This window comes from Anguilla anguilla, chromosome 8, assembly GCF_013347855.1.
Source record: "Anguilla anguilla isolate fAngAng1 chromosome 8, fAngAng1.pri, whole genome shotgun sequence".
Taxonomy (NCBI): domain Eukaryota; kingdom Metazoa; phylum Chordata; class Actinopteri; order Anguilliformes; family Anguillidae; genus Anguilla; species Anguilla anguilla.
Window position 1 is genome coordinate 2,840,847 of NC_049208.1, and position 20,842 is coordinate 2,861,688.

General features: G+C 50.8%; 1 protein-coding gene across 1 annotated transcript in view; it reads right to left on the minus strand.

Moving 5' to 3' along the window:
• Positions 1-6,671: 6,671 nt before the first annotated feature.
• Positions 6,672-20,842, minus strand: part of LOC118233445 (supervillin-like) — a 57,374-nt gene continuing 43,203 nt past the window's right edge. The window contains exons 24-44 of the mRNA XM_035429232.1: positions 20,591-20,738; positions 19,904-19,996; positions 19,651-19,737; positions 19,357-19,537; positions 18,487-18,659; positions 17,931-18,086; positions 17,225-17,361; positions 16,575-16,722; positions 15,030-15,175; positions 14,686-14,861; positions 14,314-14,464; positions 13,414-13,693; positions 12,828-12,982; positions 12,056-12,161; positions 11,555-11,762; positions 10,990-11,123; positions 10,706-10,861; positions 10,087-10,230; positions 9,460-9,581; positions 8,560-8,715; positions 6,672-6,843 (exon numbers count right to left, since the gene is read on the minus strand). Of these exons, the coding sequence (XP_035285123.1) occupies positions 6,757-6,843; positions 8,560-8,715; positions 9,460-9,581; positions 10,087-10,230; positions 10,706-10,861; positions 10,990-11,123; positions 11,555-11,762; positions 12,056-12,161; positions 12,828-12,982; positions 13,414-13,693; positions 14,314-14,464; positions 14,686-14,861; positions 15,030-15,175; positions 16,575-16,722; positions 17,225-17,361; positions 17,931-18,086; positions 18,487-18,659; positions 19,357-19,537; positions 19,651-19,737; positions 19,904-19,996; positions 20,591-20,738 (3,144 nt within the window). The 3' untranslated portion in view covers positions 6,672-6,756. The remainder of the gene's footprint in view (positions 6,844-8,559; positions 8,716-9,459; positions 9,582-10,086; positions 10,231-10,705; positions 10,862-10,989; positions 11,124-11,554; positions 11,763-12,055; positions 12,162-12,827; positions 12,983-13,413; positions 13,694-14,313; positions 14,465-14,685; positions 14,862-15,029; positions 15,176-16,574; positions 16,723-17,224; positions 17,362-17,930; positions 18,087-18,486; positions 18,660-19,356; positions 19,538-19,650; positions 19,738-19,903; positions 19,997-20,590; positions 20,739-20,842) is intronic.

Genomic DNA, 20,842 nt, shown 5'->3' on the forward strand with positions numbered 1-20,842 from the left:
TTTATCGTACAATTTCCGTGGCATTGCATAAAGCCCATATTTGTCGATAAAAATGTATAACAACGTAATAAAGAACAGCTTTTATGTCACAAACACTTAAATGATATTACTGATGCAGTGTGATCCCCCCATCCCCCCCCCCCCCCCCCCCCAACGGCACACAGATACAGCCAGCCTGCGCCATCCCAAGGCGTAATCACCGTGAAATATGGCAGTTTGGATCGTTTCGCACCCTGGAAAATTATTCACAGATTTATTTATTTTTTACTCTCTGGCTCTGGATTCCGTTTCCTCCGCGTGGGAGCTGGACGGGTTTTATGGAGCCTCAGACGGTCGTAGTTTAACAGACACGGACAACCCCCATCGCCGTCGGGTCAAAGGTCGGATGTAGCAAAGTCGGGATACATGATGGGTGCTTTTAGACACCTTCTCTGGCCCCCCCCCCGATGCAGAGTAAATTTGCCGTCGCTATTAGACCCGAGGGCCAGTGAATGGTTCTGATCTTATCGCTTTTGTTTTTTTAGGGTTGGCGAATGCGAGGCTGACAAAAGCAGGAGAGATCGATAGAGGACATCACGCTATTCCTTTTTACTCCATCGCTGTTAAATTTAGAGCGAGACAGCTGTGCCTAGAATGCTGGGTTGATTTGTTATTTGCGAGCCAGGGGTCTTAAACTCAGAGCTCTGGGTGGCGGGGATGGGGCAACGCTGTCTGCTGGTTTCTATTGAGTTTCAGCACTTAAGTGCGTATCTACAGTAGGTTATTGATCGGATAAAGAGTCCACACGCCTTATTTCTAAGGTCAAAGTTGGAAGTAAAAACCGGGGCACTCTTTCACAAAGCAGGATTACGTAGTTTTAGCTGGATAACTGCACTGAGTAAAACTCAGAACCCTCCCAAATCTGGAACATGGACTAAAGTAAATAGAGCTGTTCCGGGTTTTACTCAGTGCAGTTATCCTGCTAACTCAGTGACCCTGCTTTGTGATACAGTGTTTTACTCAGCGCAGTTATCCAGCTAACTCAGTAATCCTGGGCCCTGTTTCACAAAGCAGGAATACTGAGTTAGCCGAAGCCTTTCTGGGTTTTATTCAGTGCAGGCAGAGTTTACTCAGTAATCCTGCTTTGTGAAACACCTCCCAGATGACAGTGAGCGAGTTCATACATAGATCATGCCCAGTGTCAGCAGTGGACAGACTGTAGCTTATTCAAGGCTAGCATTAGCACCCCCAGCAGCTTTATGTATGTTATTAACACGATGTACGTTATTAACATTAATATTCTCCTGCCACCTTCCCTCTTAATTTTAGCCCTCCGGGGACAAAGGACAGAATTATGGTCTTGCCTGCGAGTGTCTCTGTGTTTAACCGATTCCCATCAACCAATTTATGATCTTTTTAATTAATCATACAATTTGCATATAAATGGTTTTGCTGTGTTGAGGACAACACTGTGTGCTTTTGTCAATGTCGAACGGTGATACTGAGACACAGAGGGCTCGGAGAGGCTCCAGATCGTGGGAGATGTTTGGTTTTTAGCCAAGGTAAAAATCTCCTGCAATATATTAGAGCAAAGATATGAGCCGTCATTCCCACAGATGTTACTTATTTTTCTTTTCACATCCAGCAGCAAAAAAAAACAAGTTTGTTTAAATGTGTGGCATATAAAAAGTAGTATTGATATAACCATTGGTTCAACTGACAGCTCACCGAGACCCGTCAATTTTAAGGTTGAATCCTCTCTTAAATGCAGTTTAGAGTGCGAGATGTAGTGTGGAGTCTGAGATGCAGAGTGAGAGAGGGGGCAATATGAGGTCTCTCCATTCAACATTTCAACCTGTAGTAACCTAACCAGCTGAAGAGGGAGGGTTTTCAATAACACCCCCCCCCGCCTCCCTCACCTCCCACACCCCCTACAACCCTCCCCCCCCCCGCCCCACCCCACCCCCCACGCCCCCTCCAACCCTCCCCCCCCCCCCGCCCCACCCCACCCCCCACGCCCCCTCCAACCCTCCCCCGCCCCGCCCCACCCCACCCCACCCCTTCTTATTTAGACTACAGACTCTAAAATCAGCCAGATGAGCTAATGGGGCGATGGTGGGGCGCCGTTTGTTGCTGTCGATCGGGCGGTCAGACACTCTAATGACTCCAGGTGGTGCTGGATGGAATCCAGAGGTGTCCCGATTTACAGCTCAATCCCAAAAATGACGCGCTCCCCCGATTGGCTGTCGGAATCATCCTAGCGGGTGTAGCAGGCTAGGCTACACACGGGGACGTGATGCATAAGCACCTACAAGCATCAGTAATTAGCTCCCCCCCCCCCCCCCGTTTTCGAAATGATGGGGTCGCCTGACACCGCATCCAACTGGTTGACCTATGAATATGTCATGATGTGATCTATTGTATATTAAGGACCAACACTCTAGAGAACTACACTTTTGATGGACAATAGAGTCATTTTTATCATTTTGTACCTCTGCTGTACAAAGCATTGCCCTATCCCGAAAACACTTGTCCAGCTGCACATTTTATGGACCCAGAATTCCTGTGTGTAGAGATATTTACTCTTACTTCCTGTACTCCATCCATCCAAAAAAAAAAAAGAGTGGAAACGCTATTAAAGTAGGCAGAACGAATCCCCTCTCCACAGCATAAACCCGCAGAGGACTGGGCGGCAGTGTAGCATAGAGGGTAAGGAACTGGGCTTGTAACCAAAAGGTTGCAGGTTCGATTCCAGGGTAGGACACAGCCGTTGTACCCTTGAGCAAGATACCTAAACTGCATTGCTTCAGTACACATCCATCTGCATAAATGGATGCAATATAAATTATATGTAAAATCAAAAAAAAAAAAGAAGTTGTGTAAGTCACTCTGGATAAATGCCAGTAAATCAAATCAGCTACAAACAAGATAATTGGTGCGGGTCGCTGCCGATATTTAACATAAATCACGAGGCGGGTTTGTCTTTTGAAGGCGCTCCCTACTGTTCTTCAGACAGGACAGAAAGGCCTGTTTATGCAGCACGCAGATGGCAGGAGAAAACAAAACGTGTGGCCGCTAAACGCCGCTAAGCACAACAGAGTCTTTGTTTTGTTTTTGTTTCTTTTTTAAAGATGGAAAACAATGAAATCTGCTACGTTGGCAGCGATCCAGGAACGCGCGCTACGAGCTAGCGCCGGTTAGCCTTAACGGCCGCCATTTTTTGCGACGGCGACACCGCATCAAATTAACATCGTAAACATTATGCTAATCTGGCTAACGGGCAAAGCAGCGGCAGACGCTTTAAAAGGGGTTTCGGCACGACAGCTGACCTTGTCCTCGCTCCCCCCCCAGCCCCCGAACCAAGCCCTCCCCCCGTTTCCCAAATCGCTTCACCTGCGCACCTGGGCTGCCGGGTGCCGCCGTTCGTCTCTCACGCGGAGCGGCGCGATCGGCGCTACGTAGCGTTTTGAACCGCGCGCCGCGCCGCGGCTTATTGAGCCAGCGCCTCTGTGGTTTAGCGGGGGGGACGTCGCTAGGCTAACCCTCCGGCGCTAGGCTAACGCTCCGGCGCTAGGCTAACGCTCCGGCGCGGCGCGCTGTTAGCGGAGCACTTCTCCGAGCTTTGTGAAGCCAGCGCGCGCTCGGAGAGAGAGCCGGAGAAAGCTCGGCCCAAAAAAAAACCGCAGCATGGCTGCAGTCGTGCGGTTCCTCTGTAGGCTGCTCCTCCTCCTAGTACATCTCCCGCGGGCAGCCTTTTGTGCCGTCGTAGAGGAGATAACAGGGGTGCGAGGGCGGGTGGGGGTGCGTATCCCCCCCCCCCAATTTCAGATGGCGCCCTAGGCGACCGCCTTTACGTAGAACCGGCCGTGTGTAGCTTTAATTTATTTAGGAAAAATGTTGCCAGGTGCTGGTGCCTGTTATTTTGTTCACCTCAAATGTTCTTCAACCCCCCCCCCCCCCCCTCCCCCTCCCCCTCCCCATTTTAAACTGACTCCCATACCCGCTGCACTCTGACCTCTGGCACCGGCAAACTCTGCCGTGTAAAAATTAAACCTTAAAGCGGAATAATAACGGCACTTCAGGATAGTTCAGTAAGTGCAGATAAATCTCCCCTCCTCTTCCTGTTGCTGATTATAGCTTCGGCAGCGCCTGCACACCACGCATCTCATTACCACCCAAGCCCTCCTCAAAAGAGCCATTTAGGAAGTCCGACGGGCCTTAATTACTGCGTCATGGTAACGTGAAGCCCCCGGATGCAGGTGCCGCTGAACACGCACCAATTTGTCAAGAGGGGACAGCACTGATTAAACAAGCCACGCTTCGCTCCGATTGGCTCTGGCCCTGTCATGTGGAGAAGTGTACGCACCAATCAGAGAGCAGTGTGGTTTGCAAGCAAACAGGGTTAAATCACAAAAAAAAAAAGCGATGTAGCATTCGGTGTGGATTAGGAGTGCAGGGAGGTGACAAATCTCCCGGCACCAACAGCTGAACACACACAAACATACACACACAGACATGCTCACACACATGCTCTCTCTCTCTCACACACACACACACACACACACACACTCACAAAAACACACACACACATGCTCTCTCTCTCTCACATACACACACACGCGCGCGCACACACACACACACACACAAAAACACACACATGCTCTCTCTCTCTCTCTCTCTCACACACACACACACACACATACACACATACACAAAAACACACACATGCTCTCTCTCTCTCTCTCGCACACACACACACACATACACACTCACAAAAACACACACACACATGCTCTCTCTCTCTCACATACACATACACATACACACACGCGCGCGCGCGCACGCACACACACACACAAAAACACACACATGCTCTCTCTCTCTCGCACACAGACACACACATACACATACACACATACACAAAAACACACACATGCTCTCTCTCTCTCTCACACGCACACACACACACACACACCACACACACATGCACACACCTAAAAATGCTAATACACAGGAAGGGTTGTCATATGAATTTACATGGCAGTATTTACGGCACATTAATTAAACGTGGAACGGGCCAGGACAGCCGCGAATGCGTTTACAGCCGAAGAGCCACCGGGTGAGTTACGACTGACGACGACAAGTCCACAGAAGACCAAACAGAGCACGGGATATCACAACACCTAGCTCAGAGGTAATTGCAAAACAAATCAAATCGAAGCCAGGCAATATAATTACAATGCAGTCTTGTAATCGAAAGAGAATGGCGAACCATCGTAAATCCCGTGCTTCCTCATCGCAGGCTTCAGTTATCTGTCTGCCAGTTACATGTCGGTCAGTCGGGAGAAAGCAAAGCTTTGTCCTCATTGGACAACTCACCTTTCAAGTGTGGCCAGTTAAAAGCACTCTCAGAAGCGGGCACTTCTTATCTGGTGTTTGTTTCTTATCTTGCTTTGGACACCCCCTGCTGGACATATGAAACACTGCACCCAAACAGCAAGGCAGCTTCAACGAGAGGTCTAATGATTACACACTGATCTCATGTAGGTGACACGCTCAACCTTTTACAAGTCGGTTACTTGGAATGCTTTTTTTTTTTCGAAAAAATTTGAAGTCGGTGTTCTAGAACTTAATTACTTTCAGTTACCAGTAGTGATTGTTACGTCAGCATTAGAATGCTCACTGATTAGAAGAACATTCTAATCACATATTTGTGGCCTTAAAGGGTTAAACCCAGGTCCAAATTTAAGCTCAAACGGACAATTCCAATAAAAACGTTTTCCCATACTCGCTCTCATTTTCACGCAGCCAAAACAATCTTCCACCACAAAACAGACCAAGCAGAAATCCCGGGATTTTAACATTGTGTTTTTATTTCCTAATTTCTTTTTATCACAAAACAGTCTTCAAAATGCAGACTAGAATCTTTCTGTATATAAACTGTACACAAAAAGCAAGGCACTATACATTAAAATGTATATTTATATATATATATATCTTTTCAAATTCCATGCCTTTTAAAATACGCTGTCGTTGATCTCAGCACCCAGAAAAGGTGTGGAGAGGGCCGCGATGGCCACGGATCATTCCGGATGCGTAGCTAAAAGTAGGCCTGGGGGCAAACAGGCGTCAGAAAAACCAACATGGCACGACCCCCCCCCCCCCCCCCCCCCCCCCCCCCCCCCCCCCCCTTCCCCTCATCCCCCCCGGAGTGATTACATCAAACTGGGGTACTTCCCCCCCCCTCCCCTTCTATGGTGTTTACATAAATATAAATTATTTATAACGCACAAACACACACGCTCACGCACACACACACACACACACACACAGAAGAAGAAAAGGACCTTAAAGACACATGGCCAGGTGTTGCCTTTGACAACACCTGTGTGATATGATAAAACAGCCACCTGTACAGTAAGTGCATGTAAAGGATTCATCTATGCGTGTTAAAAACAAGGAGGGGGGCGGGGGCCCACACTGTGCCTTTTGGGAGGGGGTGGGGTGGGCACGCAAACCTTCTTGGGATTCTCAAAACTTCGAAGTACAAATGAAGCATTATTATCATTATTATTAATTTTTTTTTTTAAATACTAGAGGCAGACGCCCACAGAGATCCTAAAGTTCAGTCCCAGCCATTCTTGTACAGGACGGCCCGTTCCAGAGCACTCTCACGGTCCGGGTCAACCCCCCCGGCAACCGCCCAGTCCCATTCCACGCCTCACGGCGACCGTCGTCACGGCGACGGTCTTCCCCCCAAACTCAGTCGAGTCCCAATCAGAACAGTCCCTTGGCCTTCTTCACGTTGACCTGCTTCCAGCCCGGGAGACCAGCGTACTCCTCTCTCGTCATGTCCAGCGCCTTCTGAGAAACCCAAAAAACAGGCACACCGGGGTTTACAGGGAGCAGCTGGTCTGCTCAGGGGGCTGAGTCCCCCCCCCCCGATTATTACAGACCAGTCAGTTAATACACAGATTTTTTTCAGGCCCTAAACATCTCAACTGGAAGCCAAAGTGTTGGGTACGTCAGTATGTCACACAGAGATTTTAACACTCTTGACACAGCAGGTTTTTTTTGCCAACTTTTGTATTTTAATCCTGCAAAAATTTGCACCATTCAATTCCAGTCTATCATCTGATGATAATCATGTGATCCTTCATGTGATGCATGTGCATTTTAATTACATCAAACATTCTGAGTGACAAGAGGCCAGAGCATCAGCCTGAATGCTGACCCAGTGAACCTGAAAGTGACACAACTTCAGAGGGTGGGACACTTAAAAAAACACACACAGACAGACACACACTAGAGAATTAGCGTGATCAGTGATCTATGGCACCAAATTCATGTAGTGAGAGGGCATCCAGTTCCATGCGTGTGCTGTAGCACCTAACCTTGGAGGAGTCCAAGTCGAGTTACAGCTGTATTAAACATGCCACCCAGCTACGGACATACGGACTAAAAGGTCTAAAATGTGAGAGACACAGTTAATCTGAACCAGACTCTTCCGTGGTCAAAACCCAGTGCAGAACAGAAGTGCTGAGGAGCAGCTGTGAAAGAGGAAGAGGAAGATCAGGAGGAAGGTGGGATGAAAAGGTGTGGCAGGCAAGGGGGAATTCCTGCAGGTGGAGCAGAACAGTCAGAGGTTAGTGGGCGGGGGCTGTGTGTAGCCACGCCCCCCCACCCCCAATAACACATGGGACTCACCTTCCCAGAAGCCCCTACATCCTGAAAGGTGAGGTCAAAGGTCAGCGGTTAACCAAAGCCTTGGTTTTCATAGCACACAACAAGCAAGAGGAGGTACATTTGACATTTTCTTACACATCCACCTTCTGGAACAAATATTTTTCTTTCGAGGCACAACTAGGATTTTTCCAGTTGTGTGAAAATGCCCAAATGAGACCATCCTGAATGCTAACACAGAAAAGGCACATTTTTAACCAGCCTTAACAGTGTGTAAAACACAATGTACCAAACAGCATGTGACACACATTGTGACAACCCTATCTGTCCTCTATAATTAGGACATCGCTGTCTTTAATTACCCTGCTGCACAGCTCTAACGAGACAAGCCTGGTCCTGCAGCTGAGAGCAGAGAGAGAGTCCCTACTGCTGTGACCAATCAGAGCCCAGCCTGGAGAGATGTCCAATCAGAGCCCAGCCTGGGGTTATCACTGGAGGGCCCCTACAGCTGTGACCAATTGGAGCCAAGCCTGGGGTCATCACTGGAGAGCCCCTACAGCTGTGACCAATCAGAGCCCAGTCTGGAGAGCCCCTACTGCTGTGACCAATCGAAGCCAAGTCTGGGGTCATTACTGGAGAGCCCCTACAGCTGTGTCCAATCAGAGCCCAGCCTGGGGTCATCACTGGAGAGCCCCTACAGACACATTCTGTCTGTCTTCTGTCCAATTAAAAATTTAGATCAAAAATTTTTTTTTACTGTAAGAGCAGAAATAAGGAAGAGAACAAGTTGCCACAAAATCCCAGAAGCCCTTTCTGCACATCGCTGGGACTGAGCACTTTCACATGGGAATTACGGGTAAGATGGATGGACCTGCCTGTAAGGGGGCATGGCCTCACCTCAAAGTCCTCATCCGACAGGTAGAGCTCCAGGTGCAGGGGATCCACCCCCTCAGGGAGGGGGCGCGCCAGCAGCTTGTTCAGGGGGTAGATGTTCTGGCACAGCCTGGCCAGGACGTCCTCAACCAGGATGATCTGGTTACACACCTCCGCCTCCTGAGGACACAGGGAGAGGGGCGCTCTAGATGAGGGGGAGGGGTCCCAAACTTTCTAAACCCTGAACCCACTTAATGAGGGCATGCATTTCCATGCAATCTGCCACAACTTATTACAACACAACCTGACATCCTGTTCAAATATGGATGCTCTAGGGCAGTGCTAACCAACCCTGTTCCTGAGGATCTACCATCGTGCAGGTTTTCACTCCAACCCTAATTTGGCACACTGGACTAATTAGCAGCTCAACAAGATCTCTAGCTATTGAATAAGCTGAGCTTTGTTAGGGTTGGAGTGAAAATGTACAGGACGGTGGATCTCCAGGAACAGGGTTGGGCAGCTCTGCCCTAGCTGTTGAATGAGATGTGCTTTGTTAGGGTTGGAGTGAAAACCTAACAGGATGGTAGACCTCCAGAAACAGGGTTGGGCCAAAATAAGCTGGCTAGAGATTCAGGGCTCACATGTATGTGCATCAATCCACAGAATTTCACCATGTAAGTACTGCATATACATGAAGTTAAATCCACTGGCCTCTGAGCGCTGAGTTTACTCAATGGTGTGGAACGCCAAACGTGCGTCACGTTAACCACACGGGACAGAACAGAAGTGTGTGACGTTGACTGAACAGTCAGCTGAAACAGCTGCTTGAGAGAACGGTCAACGCGCTCACAGACCCCGGGGTCGGCGCGTGAGGACGGCGGTCGGCGGCGGTTGGCGGTTGACGGTTGGCGGTCGGGGCCCTACCCTCTCGGTGATCTCGGCCACGTCCTCCCGGTGCTCCCAGCAGGGGAACATGTTGGTGAAGGTGAGCGGCTCCAGCCCGGCGTGGATCAGGTACGACTTCTGCGGCTTCGTCTCGCTCTTCTCTGGGAGACAGAGGAGGAGAAACTCATCATCAGAACCGAAGACACTTAACAGGGGATATTCAATCTAAATGATGCTCTGTCTCTGTTTTTTCCACTGGTGGTGAAGTAGGCAGTCAAAGTGCCTTCCATGTAAATTTGTCATGTAATAATATCAAAATTACAATTAAGTAGTACCCTGAATATTGGTGGTTGTTACCCCACCAATCAAATTCATTAGTCACTGTTTAATGAATGCTAAGCATGCGCAGATTGTGATATTTTAAATTTTATTTTTTATCAGATATCTCTGCATAACTCCCCACACAGTGGCGCACGCATCCAATCACGCCATCAGAAGTGTGCAGGACTACAAATCCCAGCAACATTCCCAGAATCCCTTTCACTGAACCGACTCGAAAAGCAAAGCAACCTCTCCCTTCAGATAACCAGAGTGCAAACAAACTATTAAAAATATACTCCGATCGCCATTAGCCAGTAATCAGTCACTTTGAGGCCCGGCCCTCACCTCTGCAGTACTGCAGCACGGTTTCCATGGCGCACTTCCTGTCCGAGTCCCAGCGGATGCGGGCGGAGCCGGGAGCCTCGTCGTCCTGAGGCCACCAGCCCTGCCACAGGTACGCCTCGTGGAGGTTGTCCACCAGGAACAGGGCTGCCACACAGGAAGGGGAAGAGAGAGCGTGTGGGTCAGCTGACAGGAAGAGGAAGGGAGTGGCTGTGGTCAGCTGTTACAAGAAGAGGAAGGGAGTGGGTGTGATTGGCTGACAGGAAGAGGGTGTGGTCAGCTGATAGGAAGAGGAAGGGAGAGGGTGTGGTCAGCTGACCGGAAGAGGAAGGGAGAGGGTGTGGTCAGCTGACCAGAAGAGGAAGGGGAAGGGTGTGGTCAGCTGACAGGAAGAGGAAGGGAGAGGGTGTGGTCAGCTGACCGGAAGAGGAAGGGAGAGGGTGTGGTCAGCTGGCAGGAAGAGGAAGGGAGCGGGTGTGGTCAGCTGGCAGGAAGAGGAAGGGAGCGGGTGTGGTCAGCTGACAGGAAGAGGAAGGGAGCGGGTGTGGTCAGCTGACAGGAAGAGGAAGGGAGAGGGTGTGGTCAGCTGGCAGGAAGAGGAAGGGAGAGGGCGTCAGTGTACCTGGCTGGGGCGCCATGTACAGGTCCTCCTGCAGGAAGGGCAGGGAGTTGACCAGCTCAGGGACTCGGGACGGGCAAAAGTACTCCACGGCAACAAACTCCCCCGAGGAGCTGGAGAGCTGGAACAACCTCGGAGTGAAGTTGAACTTCCCCGGATCTGAAACGAGATAAACGCAGCTATGTCATAAAGAGTCGCAGGTCAGAGGCTAGCCTGTGCTAGCAGGTTTATCCCGTTAGCATTCCCCATTAGAGTTGCAGGTCAGAGGCTAGCCTGTGCTAGCGTACCTTGCAGCATGCAGTCGTAGGCCTTGCGGTCCCTCCTCCCCAGGGCCTCCCAGAAGCCCACAGGCTCCGCCCCCTCGTCACATTCGTGAATGGTTACTTTGCTGCTGCTGTGAAGCCCCGCCTCCAGTGGACACCTGTGGGCATGGAAACGGTTGCCATGGTTTAAAAGGTTTGGAAGGCCGGCCAGCTCAGAGGCTTATATAACATTTCATTTATTTATAAGAATTTTGACAGGCAGTTAAAAAAATAAATAAAATAAAACAATGAAGACTTTTGAAAAAAACCCTTGGCAAGTTAATCTGCTCAGCCTAGAACAAGGGAAATGGGGTGGGGCATTGGCGGAAGAGGAGAGGGGGTGGGACAGGGGGAGGGATGGGGGGGGTGAAACAGGGGATGGGGATGCAGTGGGGCAGAGGGTGGAACATGGGGAGGGGGTGGGGCGTGAGGCGGGACAAGGGGGACAGAAACGAGGGGCATGGTCAGGGCAGGGGGCAGGACAGGGGTGTGGTCAGGGCAGGGGGCGGGTCGAGAGGAGGCAGAGGGCGTGGTCAGACGGCGGGCTCACTGCTCTTTGATCTTATTGGCTGCCGTGCGGCCCACGGTGCGCGTGTGCTCCTGCGTCTTGCAGCCGTGCCACAGGTAGATGACCGCGTGCGTCACGCTCAGCAGGATCATGGAGCCGCGTGACCGCAGGCTGCTGCAGTGACACGCCACCTCCAGCAGGTGGCCCTCCTGCGGAGTCTCCCCCCGCACACAGTACAGCCGCCACTCGTCTGCAAGGGAACAGTCCATTTAAATAAAAATTATTTTAAATTATTAATATTAATTATTTTATCTTTCCACCCAATGGAGATACAGATTATGATAATAAAGATTATTTAAGTTTTACAGCCAATGGAGATTCGGATTAAAATAACAATGACTAATGTTTCACAACCAATGGCGATATGGATTATTATGATTAAAATTATTTAAGTTTTACACGCAACGGAGATATGGATTATTATGATAAAAATTATTTCAGTTTTACAGCCAAGAGGGGAGAAGGAAAGACGCCTGCTCTTACTCTGCGTGTTCTCCTCTTCCTCCTCCCGTTTTCCCGAGTGCACGATCATCCCCCCGTTAAAGCACTGCAGGAAGCAGGGGGGTTCCTTCCCCTGCTGCACCTGGACCTGTGGGGGGAGGCAAGGGGGGGGGGAGCAAGGGGGCACACCGCGTAAAAATCAGGGGGTCCCTCAGAGACTCGGCAGTCCCAGGGGACCCACAGAAAGACTGAAAAATATTTTCCCATTTAAGTACATTTTCTCCCCCCCATACATTCCCATACTATAAATGTGGTTGTGAATGTGGTTGATGTGTGATTGGTCAGTATCAGTGTACATGTATACATGGTCAGTGTGGTCACTGTGCGGTTGGCAAGTGTACAGGTGTACAGGTGTACATGGTCAGTGTGGTCACTGTGCGGTTGGTAAGAGTACAGGTGCACATGGTCAGTGCGGTCACTGTGCCGTTGGTAGGAGTACAGGTGTACAGGTGTGCGATCGCTTTGCGGTTGGTAAGAGTACAGGTGTACAGGTGTGCAGGTGTACACAGTAAGTGCGATCGCTGTGCGGTTGGTAAGAGTACAGGTGTGCAGGTGTGCAGGTGTACACAGTAAGTGCGATCGCTGTGCGGTTGGTAAGAGTACAGGTGTGCAGGTGTACACAGTAAGTGCGATCGCTGTGCGGTTGGTAAGAGTACAGGTGTGCAGGTGTACACAGTAAGTGCGATCGCTGTGCGGTTGGTAAGAGCACAGGTGTACAGGTGTGCAGGTACACGGGTGCAGACGGTCAGCGTACCTGCGCTCCCCGCTCCTCGTCCAGCTCCACGGTCATCAGGGCGGAGGTGCCCTTCTCGCTCACCGTGGAGTTGCGGCCCTGCCAGAAGAAATAAGCGCACCTCTCCCGCCCAGCCGCCACAGTGCGCACCTGCTCCGGGTTCTGCCTCTTCCCCACTGCGCAGGGACACGGGTACACACACACACACACACACACACGCGCAGAGAGAGAGACACACACACATGCAGACACGCACACACACACACAGACACACACACACACACATGTGCAGAGAGAGAGACACACACACATGCAGACACGCACGCACGCACGCACACGCAGACACGCACGCACAGACACACAACACAATCTAGCATTAAATCAGCACTTGTCAAACACAGAGGTCTCTTCCATAAATGCAGAGACGTGTAATGCAGAATTTCTAATACACTCTATAGTTGTTAATGATCAGAACAAAAACACTGAGCAGGGCAAAATAAAACAGATATTGATGCATAAACATGTGACATGAGCGCAGCCCACAGTGAGTCAGGGTTCTGGGGTGTGGTTTTTTTTGGGAGGGGTGGGGTCGGGGGGGGGCACTGACCTGCTGCGCTAACCATGTGCCTCCACTTGACCACGTAGGTGTCGCCCTCGTGGAACTGGCCGATGCTCTGCTTGGGCAGCCGGCTGTAGTCGAACTCCAGGATGTGCCAGACGTCCACCGACAGCGTGGCGATCTCCAGCTGCCGGCGGTCCGGCCCCTCCACCCGGCCGTAGCCTCGCCCCACGTCCACGCCGTCCAGCACCATGCCCACCGGCGTCAGCAGCACCGGCAGCATCAGCGTGGCGTTGTAGGGCTGGCAGTCCGGACCCCTCGGCTGCTCCTGGAAGGGGGGGGGGGGCATGGGCGAGGGTTAGGACCGCGTGTGGTTATGCCTGACCGTAGTTGTTCCTTTAAAAATGCTCCCCCCCTCCCCATTCTAATCCCAATTAAAAAAAACACCCAGTCATGCTGATGCCACAACAGTCATTGCAACATTGGGAGGTTTATAAAAGACCAGCAATGGCCACAGTCATCATAGCGTGGTGTAGATTTGGAACAGAGTAGTGTGGAACAGAGCCTTAACAGATATCAGACCACAGGGCCCATCTACACAATGGAACAGTGCTTTAACAGTATAAGCCACCCAGCAGCCCTGCTCCTCTCTGGAGAAAAAGTGGCTCCACTAAGAGAACAGACTGGATTCTATCCACACTTGTCCTTAAAAGGTTATACAAGTTAAAAGGTAATACATTCTCAGCAATCACAGGGACTGCTGAGCTCTTGTCGAAACTGACAGTTTTCCTCCCAGAGAGAGAAAGCAGGAGCGAGAGGGGGAAAGAGAGAGAGAGAGAGAGAGAGAGAGAGAGAGAGAGAGAGAGAGAGAGAGAGAGAGAGAGAGAGCAGGAGAGAGAGAGAGAGAGAGAGAGAGCAGGAGAGAGAGAGAGAGAATGAGACGCCTACCCTCTGCTCACACACTTGCTCGTTGTCGTTCTTCGGCGACAACCTCGTCGTCTTCTCGGCCCAGTCCAGGAACTTCTCCTTGAACAGGGTGGTCTCGTTGTGCTCCGTCAGCCGCCCAAAAATGGCCCAGTCGGGACGGCCCTGACCCTTCCTGCACAGAAAGAGGGCACGGGACACTCAGGACGAGGGGCAGAGGGCTGCTCCAACCCCCCCCCCCCAAAACCACTCCACTCTCAGGCCCAAGGGTGACAGATTGACTTCCTAATGACATTTCGACTCCGTACCTCATACCAACACCTTTGGAATTAGTCTAAAAATATGAGAAGGTACTCCAGATGGGGGAGGGTTCGGCCCAGGACGGAGGTGACCTGCCTGGGTATGAGCGGGTTGCACTCCCCCGGGTCCAGCGGGTTGATGTCGCAGTTGGTGTAGTCGAAGGTGCCGTTCCACAGGTGCTTGGCCAGCTGGAAGGCCACCTTCCTCTGCGCCAGGGTCACGTCCTTCCCGTGCCAGACGTACACCTCGCTGCCAAAGTCAAACACCAGGACCTGCAGGGGGCAGCAGAGAGCAAGGCTGGGAACCCCAAACACACCGCCATTTAAAAAAGGGACAGGATTTTCCCTCATTGTTCTCGACTGATCAGGAAATACAAATTGTTTAAGATGAGAATATTATTTGGGAGTCGGGGGGTGGGGGGATGGGGGGTGACCTCTGACCTCTTTGGAGTCCAGGAGGACGATGCGGGGGGCTTTTCCCCAGTAGTCGTCATCCGGGACCAGCTTGTCCTCCACCAGGCGGAAGATGCAGTTGGTCTCCACAACGGCACTCTCATACAGCTCGTCCTCCTCTGGCTTTCCCGCCGCTGGAGAGGAGAGAGGAGGAGCCACTTAGCCTCCATCTTAGCGCTCCTCTTACAAAACATCAACATAGCCTCCATCTTAGCGCTCCTCTTACAAAACATCAACATAGCCTCCATCTTAGCGCTCCTCTTACAAAACATCAACATAGCCTCCATCTTAGCGCTCCTCTTACAAAACATCAACATAGCCTCCATCTTAGCGCTCCTCTTACAAAACATCAACATAGCCTCCATCTTAGTGCTCCTCTTACAAAACATCAACATAGCCTCCATCTGAGCGCTCCTCTTACAAAACATCAACATAGCCTCCATCTTAGCGCTCCTCTTACAAAACATCAACATAGCCTCCATCTTAGCGCTCCTCTTACAAAACATCAACATAGCCTCCATCTTAGCGCTCCTCTTACAAAACATCAACATAGCCTCCATCTTAGCGCTCCTCTTACAAAACATCAACATAGCCTCCATCTTAGTGCTCCTCTTACAAAACATCAACATAGCCTCCATCTTAGCGCCTCTTACAAAACATCAACATAGCCTCCATCTTAGTGCTCCTCTTACAAAACATCAACATAGCCTCCATCTTAGTGCTCCTCTTACAAAACATCAACATGCAACAGCAGCCGGTGACCATCACATAGCTTATATTTCCCCAGTTTTAGCAAATTCTCTTACCAAGAACAACTTACACAGCGTACAGTTTTACATGCAATATTTTTGTACAGCTGGATATTTTACTTAAGAAATTCAGTTTAGGTTGCTTTGTGTAACCCAGCCATTTGTATAATTAGTGAATATGCCTAAAAACACATACAGACCTAAAAAAACACGCCTGGGGCTGTAATATCATACAGTGCTACACAGCTGCCATGCTAAGGTTGAGCGTAGCTGCCATGCTAAGGCTACGTGTAGCTGCCATGCTAAGGCTGAGCATAGCTACCATGCAAAGGCTGAGCATAGCTGCTATGCTAAGGATGAATGTAGCTGCTATGATAAGGCTAAGTGTAGCTGCTACGCAAAGGCTAAGTGTAGCTGCTATGATAAGGCTATGTGTAGCTACTATGCTAAGACTGAGTATAGTTGCCATGCTAAGGCTGAGTGCAGCTGCTACAGTATACTAAGGCTGAGTGTAGCTGCTATGATAAGGCTAAGCGTAGCTGCTATGCTAAGGTTGAGCGTAGCTGCCAAGCTAAGGTTGAGCGTAGCTGCCAAGCTAAGGTTAAGTGTAGCTGCCATGCTAAGGCTGAGTGCAGCTGCTACAGTATACTAAGGCTAAGCGTAGCTGCTATGCTAAGGTTGAGCGTAGCTGCCATGCTAAGGTTGAGCGTAGCTGCTATGCTAAGGTTGAGTGTAGCTGCCATGCTAAGCTTGAGCGTAGCTGCCATGCTAAGGTTGAGCGTACACTGATAGCCGGTCTGCCCTCCCAGAACGTTCCAGAACTCCTCGGCCACCCGACTGCCGGCATCCGTCCCCTCCTCGATGGTCTGCACCTCGCTCGCCTTGCAGCCCAGATCCCGCTTCGTCTGGATGAACGCAGCGAGCTCCGAGGCCTGGAATTAAACACCGAACGTTAATAAACAACCTGAGTAATTAACCACAAGAGTCAAACATTTTCAGTGAATAAACAAATTACTCTCTCAGTCAAAGAAGTGAATGAAAGAGATTTTTATTGCCATTCAGAAGCTATTTGGTTGCTGCAACAAGTTGGAAGCTTAATGGACGCATGGGATACACCCAGACCGACTTTGGGACAATAAGAACTGAAAATACAGCACAGAAGTTATTCCCAGCAGATTAAACAAGACTTCTCATGACATCATAGAGAACAGCTGGTGTTTGCCTGGCGTTGGAACAATGAGGAGGCACCCAGAGGAAATGGAGGGGAAAAGTATGTGAATATGGGCTAGAGTCAGAGTAACAAAGCTAACGGTACCTACACCTCTGACACTGCATGACTTGCAACTGAATTCCAGAGATGACGTGGAGAACAGCCAGGCATCCCGCCCACCCCTACCCTTCCCAAAATAACTCCCGTTGCCAGAGCGACCCAACCTTGGCCCTCTCGATGACATTGGCGAATTCCCCGTTCCAGATGAAGCAGCTCTGCGGTGTGACCAGCAGGAAGCTGTCTCCGCTGTTCAGGGACGAGGCTCTGGGTTCGACTAGCCTAGTCTGGACATGCCTCCGGCCTGGAGTCACAAAACACAAAACAAAGACCCCACCCTTAAATGCCACTGCTGCCTTTCCATACAACCTCCATCCTTTCACCACCCTCACAACATCTACCCTCTACCTTCACAACCTCTACTCTCACAATGTCCACCCTCAACAACCTCCACTCTCTCAAACCCTTTGCACTCACGACGACCACCCTCACAACTGCCACCTTCACAACCTCCATCTCCTACCCTCACAAAAACCCCCCCGCCAAATCTCTACCCTCACAATATCTACCCTCTATCCACACTTTCCCTATTCCCAGTTTAACAAACAGAACGTGCAGTATTAGTTAAAATCACAAGTCTAAATGCCAGTGAGTAGAACATTAACTCCTCAGCCAACCTGGCCTCTCATCAGCTGAAGTTAGGAAGGAAGGAATAAAGCAAGAATACCCAAAATCCCCTGCACTGGTCCTCATTGTCCTGCCTCTAGCCCCTTGCACACACACACAAGTACAGTGTTTCATGCGTGAGCCCCGGGGCGAAGATTTCCCACCACAGGAGACTGACCTCTGACCCCGGGCCACCGCCAGGCTTACCTTTGACCTGCATGAGCATGACGCTCTTGTAGGGCAGGGCGCTGTTGTTGCTGGTCTGCTCAGAGACGCTAACGCTGCGCAGGCTAACGCTGCTGAAGTTCTCTTTGCTGGCCAGGCCGGCCAGGGCCACCTCCGAGTAGCTTGAGCTCTTGGTCACTGCAGCACAGACGACACCGTTTAAGAACAAAGACACGTACACACACACACACGTGCACACGCAAATGCTCATAATGCTCATACACACACGCTCACATGCACACCTCAGAAGTTCATACAAACATTCTTGGCAATTCCTTAAGTTGTGATTTACCACACTCAGGTTGACTTGTTCATACACTATCTGCATAACCATCGTGTTTTACTGTATATCAGCTGTACAATGCTAATTTATTCCCAGTTTAATAGCACAAGTTCCATCAGGCTTTAATATTTGTTCACACACACAGACACACACACAAGTCAGGAGCTCAAAGGATGATTTCCCATAAGCCCCTGCAGCACATGTGCGTCCCCTCCCCCCCGGTCCCCGGGGGACGGACGGCGGCGGGCCGCTCACTCTTCTCGGTGCTGATCCTCCTGGACTCCAGCGCGGCCACGTTGAGCCGCTGCTCGGTGTACTCCTGCCGGATGTCCTCCCGGGCCGCCAGGGTCTTCAGCGGGTTCCGGGAGCACGGAACGTTCCGGAGCGGGCGCACGGCCCGCTTGTGCTGCACCACGGCCGAGACCAGCCTGCCGGAAAACCCGAAACGGCACTTTCAGCGCATCGCGGCGGGTCACAGGCTTTCCACACATCGGTGGTAACCAACATTGGTCCTGGAGATCTAGTGTCCTGTAGGTTTTCAATCCAACCCTGACAAAGCCGCACCTCATTCGACAGCTAGAGCAGGGCTGGCCAACCATGTTCCTGGAGATCTACCATCCTGTAGGTTTTCAATCCAACCCTGACAAAGCCACACCTCATTCCACAGCTAGAGCAGGGCTGCCCAACCCTGTTCCTGGAGATCTACCATCCACTAGGCTTGAGCAGGGCTGACCAATGTGTTCCCGAAGATCTACCATCCTTGTAGGTTTTCATTTAAACCATAATTTCACGTGCCTGACTAATTCGGAGCTCGAGATCTCTAGCTGTTGAATGAGGTGTGCTTTGTTAGGGTTGGAGTGAAAACCTACGGGACACTAGATCTGCAGGAACAGGGTTAGACAAATGAGCTCTAGCTGTTGAATGAGATGTGCTTTGTTAGGGCCAGTTTGGGTGAAGAACACCCGACTCTACCAATCAACTAATCTTTACTCGGGGCAAAATCTGTTCAATTGATTATTTTAGCGGGAAAACCCCGCACCCGCCATTCAGGATGGTTCTGAATTTTTCAGAAGAGGCACATTATACACATTATACACATTATAAGGGAGAAGAAAGCTCCCTTACTTGGGCGCCTGAGGACCAAAGATGGCGTCGAAGTCGTCGTCGATCTCCACCCTCCCGGTGACCCCGGGGAGCTCGGCCGTCGCGTGCCGGTAGAACTTGGAGAAGACTTCGTCGTCCAGCTTCATCACCTCCTTCACCGCCTTCTCGGTCACCGTCACCGTCGTCTCCTGACTCACAGACACTGAACCGGCAGACACAAGGGTGGGGCCCGGGAGAACAGACGTCAGAAAAACCCACACAGGACCACTGAAGTTTCATCAGCGCCTAACCACTGATTACAGAGGAGTTAATTACCTTTACTGTTCAATCGGTCCAGGAACGATTCCAAATTGTCCAACTTCTTGTCGGATTCCAAGTTCAGATCTGGCTTTGCTTCAATTTCTGGGAAATGAGATAAAAAAACGATAAGTTTAAAATAAACCATCCTTCAATTACTTTAAAATAAATGGAAAACCAGTCACCAGAGACATTACTGACATCCACACTAGCAACACAACGTAATTATTACTAAGAACACTGAGAGGAGAGGAGACACTGTGACTCTGACCTTCCTGGGGCTTGGTGACAGCGGGGCTGGTGCTCTTGGTTTTGGACGGGACGGGAGAAAGGGCGGGGCTGGTGACTGCGGGGGGCGCCAAACCTGAAAGCAGAAACCAGGCCGGGGCGTAAGAACACAAAGAGCACCCCACGAGAGAGAAACACAGGGGCTCCCAAACCTCTACAGGAACCCGATCAGCAACGTATGTCCTCAAAACCCAAAAGGGACACCCTTCGACCAGAGGCCAGAGCTATCCGTGGATATACAGGTACTCTGCATGGCCAAAGGTATGTGGACATCCGCCATCCAAATTCTCATCTGAAATTATGGGCATCAATATGCAGTTGGTTCACCCAGTGCTGCTATAACAACATCCACTCTTCTGGGAAGGTGTTATACTAGATGTTGGAGCACTGCTGCAGGGATTTGCCTCCATTCAGCCAGAAGAGCATTAGTGAGGTCGGGCACTGATTGGGCAACTAGGCCTGTCCCGAAGCGGTCCGCTAGTGGACTGCTGTTCGGACTGAACATCAGGAACCCAACGGCAGTCGGGACAGGCGCGTCCTTGCTGGCGAATCGAAACAAATCATGAAAAAGTGCCATGTTTTGTTTTCATTTTTTTTTTTCAGCCAATGGGTGTGAGAAAACACCGGGGCTCAGCGCTCGGTGAACTCTGACCTTTCGGTGAACTCTGACCTTTCTTGACCATGCGCCCGGCCACGGTGAACTGGCCGGAGTCGTTGGCCACGCCCTGACCCCTGGCCCGCCACGCCTCCTCCCGCGCGGAGATCAGCCGCTTCCTCTCCTCCACGGTCATCTGAGCCTCCGTCTCCTCGCTCGTCCTCTGGGCGGCAAGACAAAAGGTCAAAGGTCAAAGGTCGCAGATGGACCACCCAAGCGGCGCTAACTGAAACCCTAGAAGCCCCGACGTGGCCAAACGAGCACGCT